Consider the following 26,191-nt stretch of genomic DNA (forward strand, 5'->3'; position numbering starts at 1 on the left):
AGCCTGGTCTCCTGACTCCTTGTATCCTGTCCTCTGACCCATACTGAATAGGAGCCAGAGCTTCTGGGCTCTGTTTTCAGCTTCGTCAATGACTTGTTGCACCTCGGATTGCTCATCTAAGCAATGGGTACCACTATTCTTCTCACCCATGCTCTGGCGGGTTGTGAGACTTCATAAAGTGGTGCTGGATGGATCCTTTCCAGAAAGTGGCTAGGTAAATGTGAAGTACAGTTGTTTCTTCAGGAGTTCACGCGCTTGTTTTGGCCCCAAATCCCATGACTTTGTGTGTTTTGGTTTTTACTAGACCAACATCACCGCATGGCATCACACTCAGGATGGGGGTTGGGTTTGTTCTCCTGGGAGCTTCTGGTCTCTGGAGACAGTACCCGCAGCAGGGAACATTGAGGAAAATACAAACAATAGGGTCTGCAAACGGCAGCAAAACTCAAGATTATTGTCCCACTCCTGGTGGCACAGCAAACCAGCCAGACAGAGTGAAACCAGTGGGTTCCTGTGCTTGCTCCAGGCAGATGACTGTGCTGCAGGGCTGTTGGAGGAATTGGGAGCCCAAAGGGTGCTGCATGCAGTCTGTTAGGAGCCAGAGGGAAGGAGTAATAGCTGTTACACAGTTACATAGATGTCCCTCTGTGGGGACAAGCTTCCTGCCAACAGTGCTGAACGTGCATTTAAACAGTGTAGAGACCCAAGCTCTTGGAATGTACAGGCTGGGAGGACGGGGACACTGATTGATTTATTCCTGGTTGGTTCCCTCTTGAAACATGCTCCTAGCAGTTCTCCGTCCAGAACTTGGGTACCATTGCTGTATGGCCAGCGCAGCCACCCTGGCCCTGTCACCATGTTGACCTCTCTCTTCTCCCTTAGGATGTCCATGAGGAACCCTGTTTCTCCCCACCTGGAACTTGATGGAGCCGGGAGCATGGTGAACTGCACCATCAAGACAGAAGAGAAGACAGACAGCTGCCATGAGTCCCTCCAGGGAGCACCCACTGGCTCCGATCCTCACTCCAGCAATTTGCATGGAGTGCCGCTGTCTCTGAGAGAGAGTGCTGACCCCCGGACTCTTCCACAGGTGGGACTAGGTCTCCTGGGTCCCTTCTTTCCTCATTGCCTGCAGGTTTGGGCTCTCCTACTTCCCACCCAACTCACAGGGCCCAATCCCAGCCTGGTGTAAGCAGGTGCAGTTCCACAGAGCCAAATTCGGTGCTGATTTATGAAGTCAATGGGATTCCACGTGATATAAGTCTGTGCCTTGAATGCAGTTGCACCTGCTGACCCCAGGTCTGGCTATTTAATTCTTCTGTCTAATCCAGGAATCTCTAATGCACTCATCACTCTGGTAGCCAAGTTCCTTTGGCCTACCAAGTTTTCAAGCATACTAAGGGTATGTCAGAGGTATGACTGCCTCCTGGGTTCTTGGCTAGCACCCTAACCACTAAACCATCTTTCTTCCCGCCTTCCTGTGCTGTCTGGCACTATGAGGTTTAGCCTTTCCTGCCAGTAGGTGGAGACAGAAGCCAACTTGTCCTCCAAGACTTGAGAGGGTAATGCCACATTTCAACCTAGACTCCTGGGCCATGCAGCAATGTCGTCAGTAGGCAAGAGAAAATGGTTGTTACCCTGTCCACTGCTTGCATTTACTCCTCATCCATAGGAAATAAAGCTGAAATTTGAGTCTCACCCAGGCTTTCTGTCCATTGCTGATATTATCAAGTCAGTCTTGGGATTTGAAAAATGGCCTTCAGAACAGAGCCAGCAGCCCCGCTGTAGCAGCACACAGATGTGCTGCCTTAGAAGCTGCTCTGGTTCCTCTGGGGAAACCTGTAGCTATGCTTTCATTTTCCCTTTTTAATTGCTCTTGGGTTTTCCCCCTGCTGAGCCACTCCCGCTTGCATAGCCTCAGACCCTGCTGCTTTCAATTCCTGCCTTCCCGGAGGTGGTCGCATTTGCAGAGAGGCATAGCAGCCTAAATAAATAATTGAAAACTATTGCAAGCAAACGTTTGCAGCAAGAAAAAAAAGAAGTCGCCTTCAGTGCATTAGAGGCTCAAGGGGCTGGTGTTGGTCAGGAGTAAGGAGTCTCCAGTTGAGAAGTGCTGTCTAGTGGTCAGAGCTCAGAGGCAGGTTGCGCTTTTCAAAGGAGCCCAGAGAAGTTAGGCACCCAATTCCCATTGACTTCTCCTTGGAAATGCCATCCAGCACTCCTAGGCTCTGTTCCTACTTCTCCTACTCTCCCAGGACCTGTTCAATAGCCCGTTAAGGACAATGGGAGTCCTTATATTGCCTCAGGTTCTTCCCTAGAGACTGGGTAAGTTACTCAACCTCTCCCATGGTTTCTCCATCTGTGAGTAGCCTGCCTTTTAGAAAGGTTGTGAAACTGCTTCTTTGTAAAGTGCTTTGAGATCTTCTGAGAGGGTCTATGTTAGGAGTGTGCAGGAATATTTCTTGCAGAGCAGAGCTCGGGGTAGTATTTTATACCCTTCCATGTATTTTCTCTCCTCCCTGCTTCGCCCTATCACAGGAGCTACTGCATGTGGTTCTCTGGCCTGTATTACATAGGAGATTAGATGTTCGCGGTGGTCCAGTCTGTCCTTAGAGCCTGTGAATCTTCCCCCTTTGGAGTTTGTGGTGATAGGTGGGAAAGCGAGAGTCACTTTTTGTACATTGCAGGAATCCCGGTCTCCTGTGAGCAATGCTATAGATTCCAGGAGGTCTGCGTTTGAGCCTGCTGTCAGCAGCCAGGAAAAATTAGATTTCAACAGAAACTTGAAAGAGGGTAAGAAGGGTTTCTGAACATCATCTCCATTGAAATCCCCCTGATCTACGGACAACTTTATCCTGGTCCTGTATTTTGGGAGTATCTTTTATTTTTCTAAAGTTTTGAAAGAGGCCACTGGTATACAAATAAACGCACTTTGAACAAGATCCTGAACTGGTGCTAAGCAATGTAGCCTCATAGATAGGGCCCTATCAAATGCACGGTCCATTTTAGTCAATGTTATGGTCATAGGATTTAAAAAATCATAAATTTCATGATTTCAGCTATTTAAATCTGAAATGTCATGGTGTTGTATCTGTAGGGGTCCTGACACAAGGGTGTGTGTGTGTGTGACAAGTTTATTGTAGGGGGGTTGTGGTATTGCCACCCTTACTTCTGCGCTGATGCTGGCAAGGCTCTGCCTTTAGATCTGGGCACTCTCTAGCCACCCAGCTCTGAAGGCAGCACAGAAGTAAGGGTGGCAATACCATGACACCCCCCCCATAAATAACCTTGTGACACCCCCCTCTCACAACTGCCTTTTGGGTTGTGACCCCATATTTGAGAAATGCTGGTCTCCCCTGTGAAATCTGTATTGTAGGATTAAAAATAACATATAAGATAAGATTTCATGGGAGACGCCAGATTTCATGGTCCGTGAATTTGGTAGGGCCGTACTCATAGACAGTGATGACAATCAGTGGCTATGACTAAAATTGTTTCTCCTACTTCTCTCTTTCTGTCTCTCTCCAATCTCTCTGACCTTGTACACTCCTGTGGTGACAGTTATGCCAACCATTGAGAAGTTACTCTCCAGTGACTGGAAAGAAAGACTTCTGGGTAGAAACACCATGGAATCCAAAGAGGTGAAAGGTGAGCAGCAGAGTAACTACCATCCCCTCCTGTGTCCTTACCTTCCCATCTGCCCCCTGCCCTTTTTCTCCTTTGTCTTGTGTGTATGAAAAGGGGGTGTGAATGGGGGGTGAGCTTTGCATACATCCTCCCTCCCTCGTTTTTTGGTTTTGCTCAAAATTGGAAATTCCAGTAGCAATTTTCATTGGAATTTGGGGGAAAAGATCTGACCAGTCCTGGTGAATATTCATCTGGTCAGAACTCTACTGTGTGAGTCTCTAGAGCATATGCCAAAGGGATGAAATACAAAGCAACCCCGCCAATAAAGTATCTAGAGAATTTGTGTCCAAGTCCCAGCTGAGCTCTCTGCTGGCTCTAAGGCAGGGGTTCTTAAACTTTATTGCACCACGATCCTCTTCTGACAACAAAAATTACATGACCCCAGGAGAGGGGGGCAAAGCCCGAGCCTGCTGCCCTGATGGGGGGGATGTGTGTGGGGGAGGTGGGGGGCAAAGCCAAATAGGGATGCTTCAGCCCCAGGCAGGGGGTCCTGTAACTTGAGCCCTGCAACCCAGGGCTGAAGCACTCAAGTTTTAGCTTTAGCCCTGGCCCCAGCAAGTCTAACGCCAGCCCTGGCAACCCCATTAAAACAGGATCGCGACCCACTTTGGAGTCCCGACCCACAGTTTGAGAACCACTGCTCTAAGGGTACGTCTGTGCTGCAGTCGGAGGTGTGACTGCAGCATGTATTGACCCCAGCTAGTTTTGATTAACAATAGCAGTGAAGCCGTAACAGCATGGGCTAGGTACTCAAGTACATACTCAGGGTCCTGGGTGGGACTGTACGTCTGGTTCTCCCGCAGATACTCTAGGTAGCCAGCTCAAGTATGTCTACATGTGCTGATGTCACACCTCTGACGCCAGTGTAGATTTACCCTAAGCCTTGTAGAATAATTGGGGTATCATCTATTAAGCCACCAGCCCTTGTTTACCCACCCTCTGCTCTTTGGTTACTTGCTTGGCCCAGGAACCCAGGAGAGCTTAGCGGAGAAGGAGCTTCAGTTGCTTGTCATGATCAACCAGCTCTCCACCTTGCGGGACCAGCTTCTGACAGCCCATTCGGAGCAGAAGAACATGGCGGCCATGCTATTTGAGAAGCAGCAGCAGCAGATGGAGCTGGCTCGGCAACAGCAGGAGCAGGTATTTGGCCAGTACTCTGGGGTATCTATTTCCCCTGCCCTGTCTCCCATCCCTAGGGGTGAGTTTCAGAACCAGGGAAGGTAGCCCAGCGGGCACACGTTGGTCTGGCTGCCCACCCTCTTGGCTCCACTTGAGCTGCACCTCAGAACCGGGTGGAGCACGAGGACCGAGCAAGGAATAAAATATAAAGCCGGGTGAATATCGGATTTTGGCAATTCTGGGAGGGATTACATCAGGACATGTAACATGTTTTGTTTCTGTTGCCACCATTTTAAAGCTTTCAAAATAACATTGTTTTTTTAATAAACTTAAAAGAAATTTGGGAGTGGAAAGTCATTTCCAAACTGAAAATCAAAATGGGTCCAAAAGAGGAAATGTTTTGACTTTTTCCGAATTAAGGCTAAATGAAGCACCCAGGGGCTAGTGCAACAGTTAGTACCAGGGCTGCAGCACTTGGTCCATTCCAGGGCATGAAGCTGCAGTGTTTCATGTTTTATGAAATGAGATAAAAGCTAATTTCAGGTGGAAACTTGGCACGTGCCAGGAAGAATGGTTTTGTGGGTAAGTCACTGGTCTGGAACTCAGGAGATTTGGCTTAAATTCCTGGCTCTGCCACAGACTCCCTGCCTGACCTTGCATGGGTCACTGCATCGCTCTGTGCCTCAGTTTCCCAAACTGTAAATGGGGTGGATAATCCTTCCTTTATCCCAGCTGTTGTCTCTCTTTTGATACTGTTTCCTCCAGAGGGAAGTTCAAATGTAACTTTTAAATGGCTGAAGGCTCCTTTTTATATTTTCTCATGATTTAAAAAAAAAAAACATATTGCCATAATTCTGTCCTTTCAAGCTGGGATCATCTTGGCCCAGGGAGTCTTCTCAGGTAGAAGGTAGGGGACATTTTTTAGGCTACCCCTAGGTACCAACTAGCGTGCTTCTGGATTTGGCTGATGGTTGCCTTGTTCAGGTGATACAGGGCTTCTGGGGTAGTGAGGCAGGCTGCGTCTATCAGTCAGGACGGAGAGCTTGCTGGGGTGGCAGTGGGGATGTTTCTCTTTCACTGTGGAAAGATCCTGACCATCATCTTGGTCATCACTGGTTCCTTCAGCTCTAAACCTGAGGTGCTACAGCTTGAGCTAAAGGCCCAAGGCCGTGTCTCCACACTGACATACCCCGATTGAGTTAAACCAGTTCGAATACCTGTGTGGACCCTCGTAGTGCAGTTTAAGAGCAATGCGTTTTAGCTTATTTTAAACCTGCTCGTCTTAAGCTACCCAAAGTAGAGCATCCACGCAGCTGGTTGCACTGGTACAACATGATTACGTCTTGAGTTAAATGGACACAGCCTCCTGGGGCCTCTTGCTAGCAGCTGCAGCTTTACCCCACCTCTGTGGATCACACACCTGAATGGGGGATAGGGGATACATTCTAACCGGTGGGATGCTACCAGTCCTAGGTGTATCCTCTCGTGAACCCACCTGTCAGAGACGCTGAGCCCTTCATTGCCCTTGTGTCTTTGGCTCTCTGCAGACCACTTGTGTTTGTGGCTTGTTTTGCTAGGGCTCGGTGCTTTGCGCCCCTCCCGTAGCCCCCTCGGAGGCGAGCCAGGCTAATGGCCCTTGGAAGGCTGGGTTAGCCGGTGTTTTCCAGCCACCGTATCATTGCTGTTTCCCCCCTCTGACAGATTACCAAGCAGCAGCAGCAGCTCATTCAGCAGCAGCACAAGATTAACCTGCTGCAGCAACAGATCCAGGTAAGGGGGAGCTTTCCCACCCCACCCCCATGTGCAGTCATAGCCCCCTTCGAAGGGCTAACACCTCCCCTTCGTCTTCACCCCACAATCTTGGCCCTTGCCTGCATGGCAAACTCCTTTACCGTTGTGAGTAGGGATTAGCCCCCCACAGCCTAGCCGCTCTGTTCTGCAAAGGTGATTTGGTCTCTCTCTCTCCAGCAGGTCAATATGCCCTATGTCATGATTCCAGCCTTTCCTCCCAGCCACCAGCCTCTTCCTGTGACCCCAGACTCCCAGCTAGCGCTTCCCATCCAGCCCATCCCTTGCAAACCAGGTAAGGGAAGCAGAGGGGTACAGTATTGCAGGGAAAGGGACAGCGGTGAGCAGAAAGGGGGAGAGGTGCGGGTGGGAGCGTCGACTCCCCTGAGAAATACCCTCTACATAATCTGGGCATTCTCCCTTTCTTGCTGTTCCTGAGACTGTGATCTCCGGGTTTGGAAGCTCAGGGAGAGCCGAGGAAAGTTGTCTAAAAAGCTGAGATTGGGGAGGAGAGGGGAGAAACTGACTTTTTTTGGCCGGCAGTGGGGAGGCAAATCGCTTTCCCTGGCATGTTTCTGATGATCTGACTGAGGTCGCCTTGGCCCATCTCTGGCTGGCCATCTGAGTGGGAGTGAAACTGCTCCTGAAAGCCCAGGCGGTGTGAGCTGGCTTTCCTGTTGTCATTGAATCTGGCTGCAGAGTCCCTGGTTCTGTGTGAGCCGACAGCTGAGTGCAGAATGGCTGCTGGATTAGCTGGTCCGGCCACCTTGCTGCTGGCGCTCTGTGGTGCCACTCTGGCAGCGTGGTGGCATGCAGAGTGTAGAACTCGCTCCGCCGCTTCCCTTCCCCTCTCTAGGTCAGTTGGGACCTCTAGGTGCGATCGTAATAGAAATAATAGTAATATGCTTGAATCCTTGCCATGCCATGGGGCTTTAGCCCCTGGTCTGCACTTGGGACTAGCCCCGATGGCAGGCTGGTTTCTGACAGGGGTTAGCTCCCCCAGTGCAAATCTCTCGTGCAGTGCCTCTGTGCTGGGCTGGAAATCAGGGCAAGTTCCAGGCACAGACAAGGCCTAAGTAGATCCCACCTGCCTTTTGCTTCTGGCAGCAGGCTGCTTCTGAAGCACCTGTTGTGACCTCATTCGCCAACTGCCCTCTCGCTGTCCTCTCTGCAGTGGAGTACCCCATGCAGCTGCTGCACAGCCCTCCCCCTCCGACGCTGAAGAGACCCGCCGGCTCAGGCCACCTCCAGATGCAGGTACCGTCTCGAATCTGCCGTCCTCCTAGGGACCCAGCGTAACCCAGGGACATGCCTCACTCTTCCCTTCTCTGTGTCTCTCCTCCCCACCAGGAGTCTTCACAGCCACTGAACCTAACAGCCAAACCCAAAAGCTCTGAGCTTTCCAGTGCCTCCAGCTCACCCAGCCTGAAGATGAGCAGCTGCCGATCCCTCACTCCTAACCACGGGGTCACGAGAGACCTTCAGTCCAGCCCTCCCAGTCTGCCTCTGGGTAGGTACCCTCAGAAGTGCTCTCTGCTGGGTGTCCCTTGCCTTCATCCCTAGCCTGCTTTGTCGTTCGGGTGTGTCACTTAGAGAAGAAACAATCTCATGGGATCTTGGCAGTTCTCTCCTCGTGAGGAGGAGGGAAATGGAGAATCTCTCCCTAATTCATGGGAGCTGGTCCATTGTTCAGGGACTTGCCTGCTCTGATGTTCAGGACGGTTCTGGGGAAAGCAAGATGGGCAACTGTCTTTAGAAGAAACTAAGAGTCTGTGCTGGTACTGGGAGATGGAAGGGTCCCTAGGCAGCCTTCTCAAACCCTACCAACCCAAAGAGAGATCCAGGTTGGAAGAAGAATTGTGCTTTCCACACAGGGGAAGAAAACAACCATCTACCGGGAAGAAACACTGCTGTGAGGGGAAGGCTGGAGGACTCCCTGGGTGGAGTAGCTGGACTCCTGGGTGGTGCGGATGGAATAGTGGGAGACCAAGCTTTCTGATTTGAACCCTCTGCTTCCCTTGCTTGATGCTAATAGGGAATGTGTCGGCAATAAGAAATTATAGACTCTAGATGTCTCTTAGCTATATGCATGGCTCCTATGGCTGGAAGTAACCCCTTCTTCCTTGCGGGTACGGGGCCTATGCAAGAACAAGGTGCTGGCTGTGACATATTCTGCACTGGGTGTTTTATCCTCAGGATTTCTGGGAGAGGGGGACGCCATCACTAAAGCGCTCCAGGATGCACGGCAGCTCCTGCACTGCCACAGCGGGGCAGCGGAGAGCTCTCTCAATAATCCCTACCGGAAGGTGAGCGACATTGGGACTGGGAGTGCCGAGGGCCTGGTGTCTGATCGAACAGGGAGATCTGAGAGGAGCCAGAGAGTGCAGAGACCAAGGATTATCAGGGGGAGAGTGTGAGAATGGATATAAAGGGGGGGCCTTAGGGGAAGAGCCATATAGAATGTAATAGAAAATCCTTTTTCTATAGGTTCCTTCAGACCATCTTATAGAATTGAATGGAGAATTGCCTCGGGGCTATAGCATTCTGTAGGTTGGTCGAGAAACATCCTATGGAGAAAGGACCTCATCCCTTTATGAAACCCTATTGAGGTTCCAAGGCATTTCTGCAGAGTGCTATTGGTTGTCTCTCTTCTATACTGTATAGATCCCTTTTCCATAAGGGCACTGGGGGTTGGGAGTGGATTGCATCCTCCCCAGGTAGATGATTCTGAGTGTGGTGTATACTGGAGACCCAGAGAGTGGATCTCAGGGACCGTCTACCACAAACTAGAACCCAGGCAATCCTGTCTGAAACTTGTCCCTGGGTTGTGCACATGGCCGAAGTCCTTGCCTGACAGAGTTACCCAGCCAAGAGCTGCTAGCTAGATTGCCTGCCCATGAGAAGAGGAAGCGCTGGAAGCCCATGGGGGATGGTTCATTGCCGGTCACTCTGCCACCAGTGACCTGATTTTTGTTGGTAACTGGACATAACTTCTGCTCTCTGTGGGTCTGCAGGACCAAATGGGCTTGGATTCCTCGCCCACGAAGGAGCGGGTGGAGGAGACGTGCATGCACAGACTGGACGAGTCCATGTTAACCTGCGATATGGATGGTAAGGACACATTCTCTGTGTGAGGCTTTCTCCAAAGTCAACTCTGGGCCTGATCCTGAGAGGTGCTAAGCACTTCGGGCACCCACTGCAGTGAGGATTCCCTGGGGCTGGGCTGAATGGGAGAAAATGCATCACTTTTCCTTCTTCCAGTCTTTTCCAGTCTTCCCCCACCCCTTCTTCTTTCTTGACCTGGCTACCTAGCCCCGTGTCTCTCTTTGGGTTGCGCTACATGACTTGAAATGAACAGCCAGAAGAGAATAGCAAAGACCTAATATAAGGGAAGTGCTTCTTTGAGATGGGTGGGAATTTCATTTGTGGTCACTCAGTTGACTTCCTGCAGCCCTGCTCTGCTGTTCTTCCCAGCTGATGGGGACACTCAGTGTTATATCTAAATTAGCACTTTCTGTATTTAAATGGCACTGTCGATACAGCGTGAACATGTGATGCTCCAGGGCACGGGAAGCTATGAGGAGAGGAGGTGGGAAACCAGGGAAGGCCACACTAGCCACTTGTGGCTGGGCCATCCCCCAGAGGGCTCAGAAGGGACAGTAGATGTGGCATCTTGCACCACTGGGTAGTTCACTTAATTCCACTTTATTTTGCTTGGTTTCATCTTCGTTTAAAAAAAAAGTCAATGTGTGTTCCTTTCGGTCAAAGCCTGTTAGTTACTATGGAAACAATGATGTCCTGGAGGTGGGTGGAGCTGGGTGTCATCCACAAGGGTGGCATAAAGTCTGTGAGAAAAAGCTAGACTGAGGCGGGGGCCATCAGGGAGCGAGTTATAGCTCCTTAATTCTGGGGGTGGTCTACACCACGGAATCTCTACGCCAACAGAGAATCAAAGGAACATAGCTGCACCCTAACGTGGCCAGCATGGCCCCTATGCCCACGGGTGCAGGAGCTGCTGCTGCTGGGCTTATGATAGACAGGAGCCAATCCCTGCTCTTCTCCTCAGTTGGCCAGGTACAGCCAAATCCTGGCTCTTGATTGGTCCAAAAAAGCCAGCAGGAGGGAAGGTGGCCTGAGGGATGGGCCATGGCTTGGGAAGCCGGCATTTGAGGGTCTCTGGCCCCACAGGTGGGGTGGCCAAGTGCCTGTGCGTGGACTGACTTTGACTACTGCAAGTGCTGGACTAAAAGTCATGGCACGAGACGTGCACAGTACAGACGGGCTGTTCTCATTTCCACCTCTGCTGCGGCAGCTCCGTCTGAACAGGCAGCTCCCCTTTGCTGTTCTAGTCTGGGCCCCCTCCCCCAGTGCAGCTGAGGTCCCTCGGTGTCGATGCTAAGCCTTTCCTAAAGGTAAAGGGGTTACCTGTCATCTAGGGACTGAGCTGAGACCCAGCCAGTTCCCTTAGGCTAGACTTTCCCAAAGTGTCCTTAGCTTTGCATGCCCCAGCCTCTGAGTGCCTAACAGGAGACACCCAGGGCCTGCTTTTCAGAAGTACTGAGCACCTGCAACTCCAGGGAAAGTTAAGGGGAGCTGCAAGTGCTCAGCACCCTTGAAAAATCAGGCTTCTAGAGACAGGAGATTTATTTTTCCAGGGGGTCTGAGAACCCACAACCTGTAAGCAACCAGTTCCTTGTGCCGTTGAAAACCAAGCCCAGGATTTGTCCAGTTGGGTTGCTAAAAATGGAGGCTCCCAAGGATTTGAGCCTCAGTCTCTATGGTGAGAATCTAGTGCAGCATATCCCTACGCCATCAAGTCCCCTTATTCTTATGTGGAAAACCCCCTTGCAGGGGAGACTCTTATCACCTTGGCCACCTTTTTGTATCTTGTGTTTGGTCCTCCCTTTCCCTGTCTTTTAACTGGCTCTTCCTTGCTGTGTCCCTAACAGGATCACGACACTTCCCCGAGTCCAGGAATAACAATCACATAAAGCGGCCCATGAATGCTTTCATGGTGTGGGCCAAGGACGAGAGGCGGAAGATTTTGCAGGCCTTCCCGGATATGCACAACTCCAGTATCAGCAAGATCTTGGGTGAGTGTCCCGCAAGCAAGCGAGGGTGGGGTGGGCTTGCCCTGCTGTGCTATTCCTAATGATATGGAATCTGCCAAGCAGTTTTGCTGACTCGTGCAGCCGCTCTGAGCGAAGATGAAATGACAGAAGCAACCCCCTCCTCTCTTCAGGAACAGCTTGTTGCAAGAGTCTGGATCCTCCAAACTGGTACATGGATGCACTGACTGGCAAAGCAGCAGGGCCATAAAAACAAACCTTTCTGCACCAAGAGGAGGAAGGAAAGGCTGGTGCTGAATATCACTTCACTGGCCACAAGTGGCTAGGACTGCGCTTTTGTGTGTCTCTCCCCAAAGTCGGCCTCTCCAGCAGCACAGTCCCCCTTGACACTACATTGGGTTATGGGGCTGTGCATTGTTTCGCGGGGGAGGGGGTGGAAAGCATCACATGCAGCACCATTTTCTGCAGCACCTGGTGCTTTCCCTTGATGCCAACCATCAACCAGGCCTAAATGTGCTTAGCGTGTGAGCTCTGAGGTTCAGTGCCCAGGTTCCTGGCTACGGAAAGAGGGTTGATAGTGAGGAGATAGCCTTGTCTTTTGAAGATTATCTGTCCATCCTTATCTAATCTTTTCTGAGCTTATCTAAGCATGTCTCAGCTGGGGTGCGAGGGAGATAAGACACCAATGAGCTGCGCTGGTATCTGGTGTGATTTGACTAGTGGAGAAGCATTAGAGCTGTGGAAATGAGCTAATACTGCAGAGGAGAAAGCTTCCCTGGTGGAGAGGTCAGTGGTGGGACATGATGGCAAGTGGCAGGCTTTTATTTCCCTGTGTCCGAGCTGGAATCAGAATGGCAGGTGTTGGCCAGCTAGGGTCTAGCTCACTTTGACAATGATCCATGGTGAAGGATAGCCCAGGATGTTTCTCATACCAACTGGGTTTTCCCCCAGACCAGTTTGTTGATGGATTGTAATCTCAGCTCCGCAGCTCAAATGTTCCCTTGAGGTGGTGGATTTGATTTAAATCACTAGTCAGGAAGATTCGATTTAATCATGGATTTCTACATAAAAGTGCATTCTTGTTGGATGTTATAACCCTAATACATATTATTCACAACTCAGAGATAGGTGTAGGTTTCATTTTTAGAAGGTACACACAATGCATTTTTAACGTGATTTTTTTTGAAAACTTTTCAGATTAGTTTTACAGCTATATCAGAAAATGAACGATTGATTGGTTTTTTTTTTTCATTTACCAAAGGTAATTGAAGCAGATGTTTATGAAGTCATTGGGAGGTGAACTATCTCCAATTCAACAGGTTAATCATTAATATTTGGAGGATTTTCTTGCCATGCTGTATTAGGAGGGGAACATCACCAGACAGACATTTAAATTGTTTTATTTAACTAAAACAACAACGTTATGTATTTTGGATTTTTTTCTTCAACAGCAAACATATAATATTTTAACAAAACAAGCATATGAATTTTTGAATTTAATTAAACATTCAAGTTTTTTAAAATCAGGTTTGGTTTTGTTAAAATTGTTTTTAACTAAAATAGTTAAATGAAATATTTAAAAAAAATAAATCTACTATGTCAGCCAGGTCAATATGAGAATCTTAAAATATTGGCTTCTGCAGCTAACTTAGTCATCTTCACCTTCATTTTCCTGTTTGTTCATAATCTGGAAAAGAAAAACAAGCTTTCCTGCTTTTTCAGGTCCCAAACGATTTCTCAATTTGAAATGAATTAGTCCAAAAGAAGAAAATATTCTTTCTACACCGGCAGATGAAGCTACTGCTGTTAAAAGTGATATTATCACTTCAACGGTCTCTGAAACCAAGTGATTAAATGACTTCCACCAGTTTACTGGTGTGACTTTCTTTAAAACATCATCAGCAAACATATAGTTCTTGAATGGTTCTCATTCCCAAACTGGGTCTCTTTTACGGCCTGCTGCCATTGTAGATTTTCCTTTCTAGTGAGAGACAGGGCCACCCACAGGGTTCAGGGGGCCTGGAGCAAAGCGAGGGAGCTGCGGTGCTTGTACTCACCCGGCGGCGGTCCAGGTCTTCGGTGGCATTTTGGAGGCAAGGGGCCCTTCAGTCGCTCCGGGTCTTCAGCAGCACTGAAGGGCCCCCCTGCCACTGAAATGCCAGCCGAAGACCCAGACCGCTGCCAGATCAGGGCTTGCGGGGGCCTCTGTGGGGCCTGGGGAAAATTGCCCCACTTGCCCCCCGCCCCAGGCGGCCCTGGTGAGAGAATGCTGCGGTAGATCTCAAATCAATGAAGGCTACACTCAGAAAGACCTCAAGACTTCTGAAATATGCTGCTCAAACAATTTCACTTTCGTTTCTACTGCCTGTCCCTCCCTTCTCACATTTCTCTCCAGACTTCTTCTCCTTGTCCAGATCTATTCCACCCCCAACAATCTTCTATTCACTGAACTTTTTGAAATTTTGCACTTTTAGAGAGAGGTGTGGGATTGACTCTGTGTACACAAATTTGCAGAGGGACAGTAGGGTTAGGTCTGTTATTTCTCACCTCTGTGTGTGTATTTATTTATTTAAAAACATTTTTGCTGTTAACACGCATGTTATCTCTGGAGACACAAATCCACAATTTGAGAACTGCAAAACTAAGTATCTCTGATGGTATCTTCTAAACTGAGCACTGAGTCCCATGGGGTGGATAGAAAGATTAACCTAAATAATCTATACAGAAGACCCTGGAGCTCCATATCTAATCCATGACCTATTGGAACTCATTTACAAAACTTCTCTTAAACATTACATGAATATATTGTCTCATACTATAAAATAGAATTTATAATCTCTATTCCATGATGCGATATCTTTGAGCTATAATGTGTCTTAATTAACATGATCTTTAGATAGGTTTTTTTCTCAAAAGGCATTTTATCCACCCTGGTTCCCTCCTTCCCCCACTCTTCTTTCAGATGATCCTCTGTGTCGCAGGCTAGAAACCAGAACCCAGATCAAATCCTGGCTCTAGTCAGATGGGAGGCCAGGGGTCAGAGAACTGGCCATGCATATGCAGCTGTAAAAGGAAGCTTCTAATAGCACAAGCAAACTTCCCCCACCCAGCTCTGCCCATGTACCTAATTCCCTATCTGCTCCAACCCTGCTAGTCCAGTCCTGAGTCCCCCAACCGCTCTGCCAGTGCATCTCCTTCCAGGCCAGCCAGACACCTGCTCCCTGCCAATGCACCTGAACCCTAGCCAGTCATTCCCCTACTGTGAAGCTGCAGAATGTCCCCTGGACTGAGACAAGCAGGGACAATTCTTGTGATGTGCGTGTGGGAAATGTCCATGAGAGCGTAGTCTGATACCACCAAATTCATTGCACTTGTGGCATAAGCATGATGTGACCCTTCCCAGCAAATCCACAGGTGAAGGGCAGGCCTGCTTACACCTGGCACTGTGCACTTCAGTTTTAATTAAAATCATGTTTTGCAGTTATAGCTCCTTTCATTGCAACATCTGAAAGCGCTTTACAATGCATTAACCCTTACCGTGTTCCACAGAGGTGGAAAACTTACTCAACCTGCAGAGGGGCTGGGTGCTGCTATCTGATCCCACTGAAGTTAGAGGAATCTCAGAGCAGTCAGCCCTTAAGTGATCTCCCCAAGGTCATAACACTGTCAGAGCTGGGAAATAGAACCCAGGAGTCCTGATGCTCAGTGCCCTGCTCTGAACCACGCTCTCCTCCCAGAGCTGGGAACAGAACCCAGGAGTCCTGACTCCCAGAGCCCATCACCAACCAAGAGGTGACAGCAATAAGATCTTACCCTTCCAGAATATTGCAATGACTCTCTCTTCATTAGGGTTCAATCCTGAGCTTTTCCTGTCACTGTGTTTTGTTTTACAATTTTAAGTGTTGGGTGTAAATATTTCATATAGATTTTATATCACATGAGTGTCTGTCAGACCCTCACACCCTTTCTTCTGCTCCATGTATCAATCCCTCTGGACTATAGCATTCTGCAAAGGCCTCCAACTCACCTCACCATGCTCCCCGCACCGTGGTCTCATGTTGAATTGCTTTGTCCTAGCTTCGGTAGGCTTGCTATTTAAAGCCTCTGGTGTGGTCTGTGAGGAGTCCATCCAGACTGCTAGTAACCAGTGCACATTAGCACAATGCAAGGGTTTGTGGGTTACTCTCAGTGAGTGCTTTTAATTTGGTCTCTTGCACCTTTTAGCAGCTCTGCAATGAACAAAGCTTCTCCCTCTGAAGAATCACTATGTTAGGATCTGATCGGTTACTTATGGCAACCCACAGCTTTTGGGGGGTGTCAGGAACGGCCACGTTGTGGTGTGCTGGCTGCTAATGTAATTATGTAGCTTTAAATAACTGGTGAGGTTCTTGTTTTGGTGGCCTGTATTCATTTCTGAACATTTGGCAGAGGTGGAAAAGACTAGTAGTTGGTATCTTTGTAACCAGAGGCATGGAGCTGGTACTTGCGCAAGCTTTGGTTGTCCATGTGTATCTTCCAGATGCATGGCTGGTCCTGGTGATCTATGCATAAGATACTTCTATGGGAGTGTTGCCCTGTTGGCTAGAACAGAGGAGTGGGAGTTGCGACTCCTAGGTTCTATTCCAGCTCAGGCTCTGAATTGCTGTATGACCTGGGGCAAATCTGTTAACACCCCCATTCCTCAGTTTCCCATTGGTATAATATTTCCCTACTGCACAGGGGTGTTGTCAAGTTGAAGTGCTTTGAGAGCTTTGGGTAAAACATGCCATGCAATTGGTTGGTAATCTGAACAAACGTGACATGCGTTTGCAGGCGTTTTACCCTAATATACGGAGTGACAGACCGTCAGTGCTATGCTGTTTACACAACTAGGGGCTACGTTCAAAACACTTAAGTTCTCCTGCATATCTGATCTATGCTGGATTCTCCCTTGCCCTATGCCTTGTACCATCATTTGCGCCAATATAAAGGACTTGGATTGGAAAGCCCCCAGTGTGCACTTGTGTAAATGACTCTACAGGCAACAGAGATCTGGTCCCATCCTTTTTGAACCCTACTGCTGCTTTTTTACATGAAATGTAAGAGCAGAGGCAGAGGTAGAAATGGTTTGAGTGTTTTCCAGCTGGCGGGTGTGTTGCCCCGTGCATGGAGTGGGACAGACCGGGGTTGTGGAGCCATAGAACCTGGGTTCTGTCTCCTGTGAGTGGCTTAGCTGTCAGCTGTTTTTCACTGCCTTGCAGCTGTGGATTGGTTAGACCGGACACACAATATAGTCTTCCAGAATAATGTGAGATTCATATGGCTGTACTGGAAGGGTGAGTTTTCCACTCCCCAAATCCCTGGCAGGTGGGGAATAGGGAGAGCTGGATGGAGTGTAAAAGGCCTGCTTGCTTCCTGTGATTGAAGGCAGTGCCCTGGGCTCCTGGGGCAGGAGAGAAAAGACAAGACTGAGACTGTACTTTGATGGGAGCGTGGAACCCCTACGCTGACCTTATTCTTGAGACTTGGTCGCGGGGCGGTAGCTGAGATCTAAGCTCCTGTGCAGGCTAGCTGTGCATGTCTGTGTATTCATAGCAACCGGGGCACGATGGACATGAAAGCATCTGGGACAAAGGGGAGGGAGACAGAAGAGGCATCAGATGTAAGGTTTGACTTTGTCTAGCTCTGAGCAGGGGTCTGTCTTGTATCTGAACTCACCAACTTTTACCCTGAGACCTGATCTAATTTTCTGGGGAGCAGGCCCCGTTCCCTTGACGAAAGTGAGGTTTTTCTCTCCTCCTGCTCCGTCCCCAGACATGCTGGTTGAGTGTGACCTTCCCTTTCTGTCCGGCCTGCATTCTGTGCACCACTCCCCTCTTTTCCCCGCCTGCTCTGGACCTTGGCAGGGATGACAATAAAGGTCAGCGAGCCCAGGGAATTTGAGTCACATGGCAGGACTGTCTATTTTAGCTGCAGCACCTGCTTGCCATACCTTTTGTGAGGAAAAAGAATCAAAAGCGCAAGACGGAGAGGTGACGCGGAAAGGTCAGCGGCAGGGAAGGGCGGGGGAGGCGTTCTCTTTCACAACAGGTGGACTGGCTGTTAACAATGGCCTGGATAATCACATTTAAATGGGAGCAGGCTCCATGGAATAGCCCTGCATTCCTCTGTGCCCTTGATATCCTGTGTCCCCTGTGACTGCATTGTCCCGTTGAGGCTTGGCATACCTCTCAGCTCCTGCCAATCAAGGACAATGACCTGCACAAGTCGCTTGAGTTGGGTGGCTCCTCTTGTTTTCAGATGTTGTAGGCAAATGACATTTTCTTCCCCTGCCTCCATAACGTCTATTGGATTGTTAGCACAGTAGCTCCTAGAGACCCGGACTGAGGCCTTGTCTACATAGGAAAATTGCGTCAGTTTAATTTAAATGGATTCAGTTACGCTGGTGCAAAGTCCTGTGTAGATTCTCTTATTTTGGTTTAACTCAAGCTAGTTAGGAATGGGTTTAAGCTAAATGGAAAAACCCACTCTTATACCGGAATAAGTGTCCACTTGGGAGTTAGACAGGTATAACCACATTATACTGGTATAACCAGCAAAACTTTCCCACATAGACAAGAACTAAGTGATGTGCCCAAGGTGGAGGCTCTTGAAGAGCCAGGAATTGAACCCCCATCTCCTGAGTCTCCATCCAGTGCCTTATCCTTAATGGCAGCCTTCTCCAAAGAAGAATTGATTTATTTAATTTAGTTGGTTATCTAAACTTGGAACTTCCCAGGAAAGCGGAGATGCTTTATTATAGACTGTTAATTTTACAGAGCCAGCAGTGTGTGAGGCATCTGACAGATGGGAAGTGCTGTGTGCGAAGTATTCTCTTCATTTTACAAATGCAGAAACTGAGGCAGTGGAAAATTATGACTAGCCTAAGGCTCTAGAGGGATTTGGGATTAGAACCCTGGGCTGCCTTGCTCCCAGACTGCTGCTTGGACCACTAGTCTTGGTATTTTGAAGGAAAGGACTGATACTGTGGCAGGCTAAAGCACTGTGGCTCCTGGATTCTTTTCCAAGCTCTGACACAGACTCACTGTGCAGCCTTGGGCAAATCACTTTCCCCCAAAGCTCTGTGCCTCAGTTTCCCAATCTGTAAAATGCGGGATATGGACTGACCTTTGAAGAGGATGGAGAGGTTCATTAATGTTTGTGAAGCATTGAGAGCACTCCTGGAGTATTACTTATCCTGTGAGGCACTTTGTTGTTGCTCAAACCCAGAGGTGGAGAGAAGAAATATCCCTGCTGCTCCTGTGGATGCTCTGGGAGTTTGGGGAAGATTGTGAAAGTCCTTATCTAATGCCTTCCTCCCTCCACGTGGCCTGTGTGGCTTCAGGAGAGATGGCTTTAAAGGTGTAACACACTGTGCTGGAAAATCTGTGCTGCACCAAGTGGCATGTCAGATGAGTGGATAACAGCCTACTACCCCACTAGCTAACGTGATTATTCTTCCAGCTCAAATGTTAGAGGCCTATGCTATGGCATTGGAGGACCTGGGTTTTGTCCCTAGTGATGGTCATGGGTGGTGGGGAGTTTCAAAAGGCAAACATAACAGCTCTGTGAATCTCTCTGCCTTGTGTTCTCTCTTCCCAGGGTCCCGGTGGAAATCGATGACGAACCAAGAGAAGCAGCCATATTACGAGGAGCAGGCACGGCTGAGCCGGCAGCACCTGGAGAAGTATCCTGACTACAAATACAAGCCGCGGCCAAAGCGCACCTGCATCGTGGAGGGGAAGCGGCTGCGTGTGGGCGAGTACAAGGCACTGATGAGGAACAGACGGCAAGACACCAGGCAGGGCTACTTGATAGCGTGAGGCTCCCATCTCTTTTGGTCCCTGTATGCCTGCTTTTCCCCGCTCGCCCCTCCGCCTGAAAAAGTGCCTTTTTCTGTAGCTGCCAGCTGCTGAATTGCAATGAACACTGGGGTGGAACACAGGGCATAGCAGTGCTGCGCAGAAGTTTAGGACAGGAAGTGAAAAAGCAATACTGCATCCTGTTGAAATCGCAGTGGGGGTTAGATCAACAGAACATGATTAGCAGTGTCAATATATGTCCAGGGCATGGGGATCCTTGGGAATCTACCAGTAGTCATTGTGTTACATACCTTGGCCACTAAGAACTTATTTTGGGTGTAGTGTGAGGATGGAACCCCACATCCTCATGCCCTAGAAGCACCATTGGTTGGAAAGGAGACTCTTCATTAGCTGTTAGCAGTTACGGGTTCTATGACACACAGATGAGCCTATCCAGTAGAGGGTAGTGGGGCACAGACATGGTAGCCAGTTCATTGCACTATATCTATCAGTATATACAGTAGCTGAGAGAAAAGCGGTTATTCAAAGGGACTAGGGGCCAGAAAGACCAAAATGAAGAGAGAATCCCCAGTAAGGCTGGTCAGTAATTTCCCCTTAAAACTGTTTTTAATAGAAAACAAGAGTTTTCAATTACATGACATTTTTTATGAAAAGTTTCTGCTTTCTGAGAAACATTTTGGATTTTTCGTCAAAAAACAGAACACTTGAAAACTGACACATTTTGGTTCAAAAATGCCACTGTGGTGCCTCATGGGAGATGTAGTTCAGTTTCCCCTATGAGCTGGGCTCCACAGCTGGACTACATCTCCCATGAGGCAACTGCCTCCCTCACCATGAGGAGAGTCCAGGGTGCATCATGGCAGATGTTGTTGTCCAAAGAGGGAGCCCAACCTACAAAAGAAAATGGGGTCATGAGACACCAGAACTACAACTCCCATGAGACACTGTGGCAGCCTTTCCTAATTGAAATTTTTCTGTGTTTGGCCAAAGTATTTCTGTTTTGGGTTTTTCCACTGAAAACTCTAATCTTCTGGTGAAAATTTCAACAAGCCTAATTTTTTTGTTTTCATTTTCATCGGAATTTTCCAAGGGAGGGTGGGAGTCCATTTCCCAACCAGCTGTAATGCCCAGGGACGGTGAATGTGGTCTCCTGCTTTGCAGGCCCCAGAGCAGTCAGATGCAAGCCTCTTCGTCGGATGTCCTGTACCAGAGGCCGATGGGCATGCAGCTGGCTCCACCACTGGTGGAGCACTACCTGCCCCGCAGCATGGACCCCAACATGCCCGTCATCGTCAACACACGCAGCCTCAAGTCGCAAGAGGGTGATGGCGGGGAGGATGGGCACTCGGTGGCGGATGGCGAGATGTACCGGTACAGCGAGGACGAGGACTCCGAGGGCGAGGACAAGAGCGATGGGGAGCTGGTGGTGCTCACAGACTGAGCAAACTGCGGGGGCAGGGTGGGGCGCGCATGTGTGAAGTGGGGAGCAGAAGCAGATTTTGCAGCATTTCCCCACGTGGGGCTGGAACTGAAGACCTGACTGAATGGGGAGGAGGTGGGAATGGGGGCTTAGGGAGAACTGCCATCACAGCATGGCTCCCTGATCTATGACTAGACTCGGGGTCGCTGGCGAACCCCTCTGCGTGCAGAGCTCTTTGCAGCAAGGCCGCCCTGGCCCCCCCCGAATGGCCTGGCATGCAGGGCTGTGCTGGATGGATATAGTGGTGTGCAGGGGACAATGGGAAGTGTGCGTGCCAACGCATGTGGCATGGGGGCAGCCCCTGGCTCATTTGCACACCCAGAAGGATGAGGTGCCAGCCCTACTGTGCAGTGCATCTGCCCAAGCAGCCACGGAGATGCTGCTTGGCATGAGTGGGTCCTGGCCACCCAGCTGACACCTGGATATTTCCTTGTGGCACAGAGGTGGGAGGTGCCTGGCCCCTCAGCATGGGGGCAGAGCAATCTCAAGGCTTAGTGAAAGCCAGCTAAAGGAGAAGGGGATGCAGATCTAGGATGGTGGGGCTGTGAACGTGGGGAGAGTGGGAAGCTACTGTTCAGCGGATCCAGAAGCTGCCCCCTATGGAATCCAGCTTTCTCCCTCCAGAGGTTGCAGTGGCATCGGTTACTGGCTCCCTCCTGTGCAGTCCTCTCACCAGCATGAGTGACAGGAGGTTTAAAGACTGGCTTGCAGGAGAGGTGCTGCATGGTTAGCTTGATGTGGAGGAGCCCAACTCCCCTCGGCGGAGCCGTGTTGAGCACGGAGCTTTCCCCCACTCCCTCTTATCCTTAGCCACCAAGGTCCACCCAGAATCCCCCACTTCGGTGGGGATGGGCGCCACTCCTCCCGGCTCCCTGCTGGCTAGGGAACAAACCCGCTTCATGGAAGCCCCCTCTCTAGGACTGCAGATCTAGGCCCGCTTGGGGCATGGAGCAGTTGGTGGAGGGTCCCAAGTGAGCTACAAACAGACCATATGGGAAACGCCTGCCAAGACTCTCCTGCCGTTGAGCTAACATGACGTGGGGATGGGGAAAAAGGGTTGGAAAACGTAACCCACCCCAGTATTACAAATGTATTTGCCTCTGGGCAGCCCTGGCTCTGCGGGGGTTAAATAAGGAAAGACCCCAGCGGCTGGGCAGACCTTTGTCCCTTGTCTTTCCCCAGCCCCCCATCCTGGCCCTGTTGTGCAGCCAGCTGAGGAGAATCCTCACCTGTTCGGGATCCTGCCAACTGCAGGGGCTGCAGCAGCAGCAACACAGTCGCCACCATTCAGCAAGGCTCTCTGGGGCCTTTTCATTTCTCCGAAACTAATGTCTGGGTGGAACACTTGTTCCTCATTCAGTCCGTGTGCCAGCCTGTCCTGCCCTCGCCCCCGCTCCTTCGCTCGGGACTGTCTTTCTCTCACGCCCCCCCTTGCTCGCTGAACCCTGCCAGTAAATTCCCATGGAGCCATTTTTAGCTCTTGACTAGCATGAGTAAGAGCCAAGGTCTCGGAGGAGCCTTTTATCCCCCTGACAGCTCTGGCCCAGTTTGTAAATAAAGCTGCTGCCCATTTCCTTGCAGTGGCATGGTGGGGCATTCTGCTGCAGAGGGCTCAGCTCCCGGCATGGGACAGGCACGGAGCCCCGGCCTGTCCTAGCGGCACTGCATTGGCTACCGGTGCCTGTACCAGACGGGGACCCTTGGGTTGGGATTCCCCTGCGGCTTTGCAAATCCATTTGAGCCAACAGACTTTGCCAGCCACTGTCGCAACCGAACGTGCCAGCTGTGCTCCCTTCACCTCCCCAAGCAAATCCTCCTGAGTGGAGTGTGCGTGGTACAGGCTACGCCTCAGGGCTGGAAACCAGGTCCTAGCATGGGACCCTGGCTCTCCCTGGTGGCAGGAGCTGAAACAGCATCCAGAACAAGCCAGCTGCCCCCAGGCAGGGAGCTAGTCCTGGCTTGTGGGAAGGAGAGGTCCATTCTGACAGCTAGGATCCTCCTCACCTGCAGATTCCTTTCCCTAGCATGGCTCAGGCTGCAGTGGGAGTGAAGCCCCCCAGCAGCTCAGGTGGTTGCTAACAGCAAGAGCTGCTGGGCGTCCCCCTGGCCTGTGCTGGGGACGGCGGCGAGGGGAGGTGGTCCTCTGTGGGTGCTTATCTTCTCCATCCCCTCCCTGATCTGGCCTTAGGGCTGCTGTGCAAAGACTCCCCCTCAGGTTGTCCAGATCACGTTACTGGAGGGGGGTTTGCTTTGCGTACAAACCTCCGGACACTGGCGCCCCAGCTGGTGGCTGCTAGAGGAGTGCAGCCTGGGAGCTTGATCGGGAACACGCGGCCGGTGGAGAAGAGCTGCCCCAGGTCACTTCGGTGTAACTGGTTGCCTGTATGGCGCGACCACTGACCCAGGCAGGCCTGGGTTAAACGGGGTGAGTCCCTGAATCTCCGGGGTAGGCATGGCAGCAACTGGCTGATCTGACTTTTTGGCTCGATTCTGCATCTAGTTTAAGAACTGTGCGCCAGAGCCTCAGCTGGTCGAAATCAGCATTGCTGTCCTGAAGCCGATGGACTTCTGCTGAGTTACACCAGCTGAGGATCTGGTCCTCTTTCTTCTTCTTTTCTCACCTGCTGCTGTCCATATTTCAACCGCTGTCACCTATGCGCAGCACTTCCCTTGCGGCCTGGGGCGTGCGCCCCTTTTCTGGCTTGGTCTTGGTTCCTCGCAACCTCTAATCTCATGTGGTTTGTTTTGCTTGCTCCTGTGTCAGTGCAACAACTCCCAGGCAGGGGGCATCCCCAGGCTGAGCAAGGTGTCTCCTTCCTAAAAGACTGCACAGGTCAGCAATGCTGGGAGGAAGAGGGCTTCTCTAGAGCTCTGTCTAGTAATGCTCTGTATTGATATGGGGTCCCAGCACCCTGAGGTAGGTGCAGCACGGGTTGCTGCGTCAGAAATTGGTGTGTGTGTATGTGAGAGAGTGAATAGTGGTCCCCAGATTAGGGGCAAAAATGGACTGTTGGGAACTGAGGGAACGTGTGTGCGCGTGTAGGCTGAACCTCAGGATACCCTCAAAGGCCCGGTGGCATATCTGCCCTAACCCCTATAGCCCCTTCAGCACCCACCCAGCCGGTGCTGGCTTTTCCATGGCAGGGCTCCGCTCCTGTAAAGGTTCTTTTCTCTGTTATTTATTACCCCTGTCCCTCCTGTGGTGTCCTTGACAAGCCCCTGGGGACTAGGTTAGTGAGACTAGGGGGGAAGGGATGGGAGGAAGGGGACTGTACAGGCAGGAATGTGTTGGAAGTAGGAATCACCCCCCGATTTGTAAATCTGCCCCGGGTGTGCCCAGGCGACCAGCTGTGTTTTTTTATGACTGTAAATATAGATAGAGCTTTATTTTGTTTATAAGACACCGAGTAACTTAACCTGTATATTTCACATACTTGTTTACAACGGTGGGGTTTTTGTTTTTGTTTTTCCCCTCTTGGCACAATAAAGAGGGTGTTTTGGAGCAGAGATCTGGGCTCTTCTGCTTTGGGAAACATCACAGTCGGGGAGAGGGACGCAGCTTCTCTTCCTCCGTGTCCTCCCCCCCCCCCATTCTCCTTCACTTTCGTCCTTCCCGATGCTTTTTCTTTCCTGCCGTGGCGTTGCTTGTCTCACTTTCAGCACTCTCTTCACTGCACCCTCCACCCCTTGTCTAGATTGGTCGTCAGCACCAGGATCAGCCCCACTACCTTTGGCTGTAAAAGCACCTGTCTCAACTCCCTGAGCTCCATAGCTGACACTGCCTGGTAAATATCGACATGATCCGGGACAGAGAGACTCGTGGGTCAGCACAGGTGACATCATTGCAAAGTCCTGTCCTTGTCTGTCTCCTCCTAGCTATTCCTACCTCTTGCCTGCCCACCTCATTTTCCTTTTCTCCCCACCTGTCACCCTCGTATCAAGCCTCTGGCTGCAGACTCACCGCAGGTCGCCGGCTGAGAAATTGGTGTCCTGCTGCCCACTTGGGTGGCAGTGGGTTTCCGAGGGTGCCCTTGTGCTGATGAATCTGAGAGGGGTCTGCTCCAAATGTCACCAGCTTGCCCAGCATCTGGATGCGATGGCCCTATCCAGGGAGCTTCTGTCCCTTGCAGCAGCTGCCTGATGCGGTGGAGCCAAGGAACCCTAAACATTTTGTGCTGTGGCCCCCTTCAGAAATTCATGTTGCTGCTCACCCAGAGGTTATTAATAAACGGAATCGGTCCTCACACTCTGCCCACACCAGGGCGTGCCCCACAGTTTGAAACCCAGGGCTGAGTGTGCAAGCCATACGTTATCACCCCCTGCCCTCTAGTGGCAGTGGGGGGAACTGCTGCAGTTTATTAAATTTCACTTGTTTCTACGTGTGTGTGTGTGTGTGTGTGTGTGTGTGTGTGACTGGAACACAAGCTGGGTCTGAAAAATGAAAGTGAATGATAAGGAGGGGTGTCTGGGGGGGGGGGAAGCGTTACCCAGTGTTTAATTCCCTTGGGCACAGGGGCTTGTGTTTCTCTTGGTTTTTACATCACACCATTGGCAATTAATGCAGCTGCTTCTCAGCCTGATTTCTTTAGAAGTCTTTCTTGGGGGTTGAGAGAGCAGGGACTGGTCTCCTGTCGGATTCGAGAGCTGAACAGAAGTCGGTGTGGAATAACAGTGAGGAAAGGGGGTGGTCACAGAGTCCCTGGCAAGGAGGGAGAGAATGCAGGACCCTGGTATAGGGAGAAGGGGGAATGGGGTCCCACATAATCCCGGGCAAGGAAGGGAACCCTGGTATGGGAGAAAGGGGGTGCAGGGGCACACACAGCCCCTGACTTGGCTGGGAGCTTGATGGGGAAGCACAAAGCCTCTGGTATGAGGGAGAATGGAGGGGTCTGGCATGGGTGAAGAGGCCATGGAGGCATGAAGAACCTCTGCTAGGGCTAGGGTGACCAGATGTCCCGATTTTATAGGGACAGTCCTGATTTTTGAGTCATTTTCTTATATAGGCTCCTATTACCTCCCACCCCCGTCCCGATTTTTCACACTTGCTGTCTGGTCACCCTAGCTAGGGAGGAGGTGGGTAGGGAGGTGGTAGAGGGGTTGTGGAGATGTAGGGGCGTGGGAGGGACATAGGGAAAGGGTAAGGGAGAATGAAAGTCCTAGTACACGCAATGCACTAGCCCCAGCCTGTGTGAGCCCTAGAGGAGGTG

At 50.5% G+C, this 26,191-nt stretch overlaps 1 protein-coding gene across 9 annotated transcripts in view; it reads left to right on the plus strand.

Moving 5' to 3' along the window:
* SOX13 (SRY-box transcription factor 13) overlaps nucleotides 1–25,989 on the plus strand; it is a 91,329-nt gene extending 65,340 nt beyond the window's left edge. For 7 of the 9 annotated variants that reach the window (XM_030561493.1, XM_030561496.1, XM_030561495.1 and 4 more), the window contains 13 exons: nucleotides 883–1,090; nucleotides 2,688–2,793; nucleotides 3,562–3,648; nucleotides 4,655–4,827; nucleotides 6,508–6,576; nucleotides 6,775–6,889; nucleotides 7,769–7,851; nucleotides 7,945–8,104; nucleotides 8,791–8,900; nucleotides 9,609–9,705; nucleotides 11,544–11,687; nucleotides 19,284–19,500; nucleotides 20,666–25,989. In XM_030561493.1, coding sequence (XP_030417353.1) covers nucleotides 884–1,090; nucleotides 2,688–2,793; nucleotides 3,562–3,648; nucleotides 4,655–4,827; nucleotides 6,508–6,576; nucleotides 6,775–6,889; nucleotides 7,769–7,851; nucleotides 7,945–8,104; nucleotides 8,791–8,900; nucleotides 9,609–9,705; nucleotides 11,544–11,687; nucleotides 19,284–19,500; nucleotides 20,666–20,945 — 1,848 coding nt within the window. In that variant the 5' untranslated portion in view covers nucleotide 883 and the 3' untranslated portion in view covers nucleotides 20,946–25,989. The remainder of the gene's footprint in view (nucleotides 1–882; nucleotides 1,091–2,687; nucleotides 2,794–3,561; nucleotides 3,649–4,654; nucleotides 4,828–6,507; nucleotides 6,577–6,774; nucleotides 6,890–7,768; nucleotides 7,852–7,944; nucleotides 8,105–8,790; nucleotides 8,901–9,608; nucleotides 9,706–11,543; nucleotides 11,688–19,283; nucleotides 19,501–20,665) is intronic. The other 2 variants (XM_030561501.1, XM_030561500.1) reach the window with 2 other exon arrangements.
* The last annotated feature ends 202 nt before the right edge of the window (nucleotides 25,990–26,191 follow it).

The sequence above is a fragment of the Gopherus evgoodei genome, chromosome 4 (genome assembly GCF_007399415.2).
Source record: "Gopherus evgoodei ecotype Sinaloan lineage chromosome 4, rGopEvg1_v1.p, whole genome shotgun sequence".
Taxonomy (NCBI): domain Eukaryota; kingdom Metazoa; phylum Chordata; order Testudines; family Testudinidae; genus Gopherus; species Gopherus evgoodei.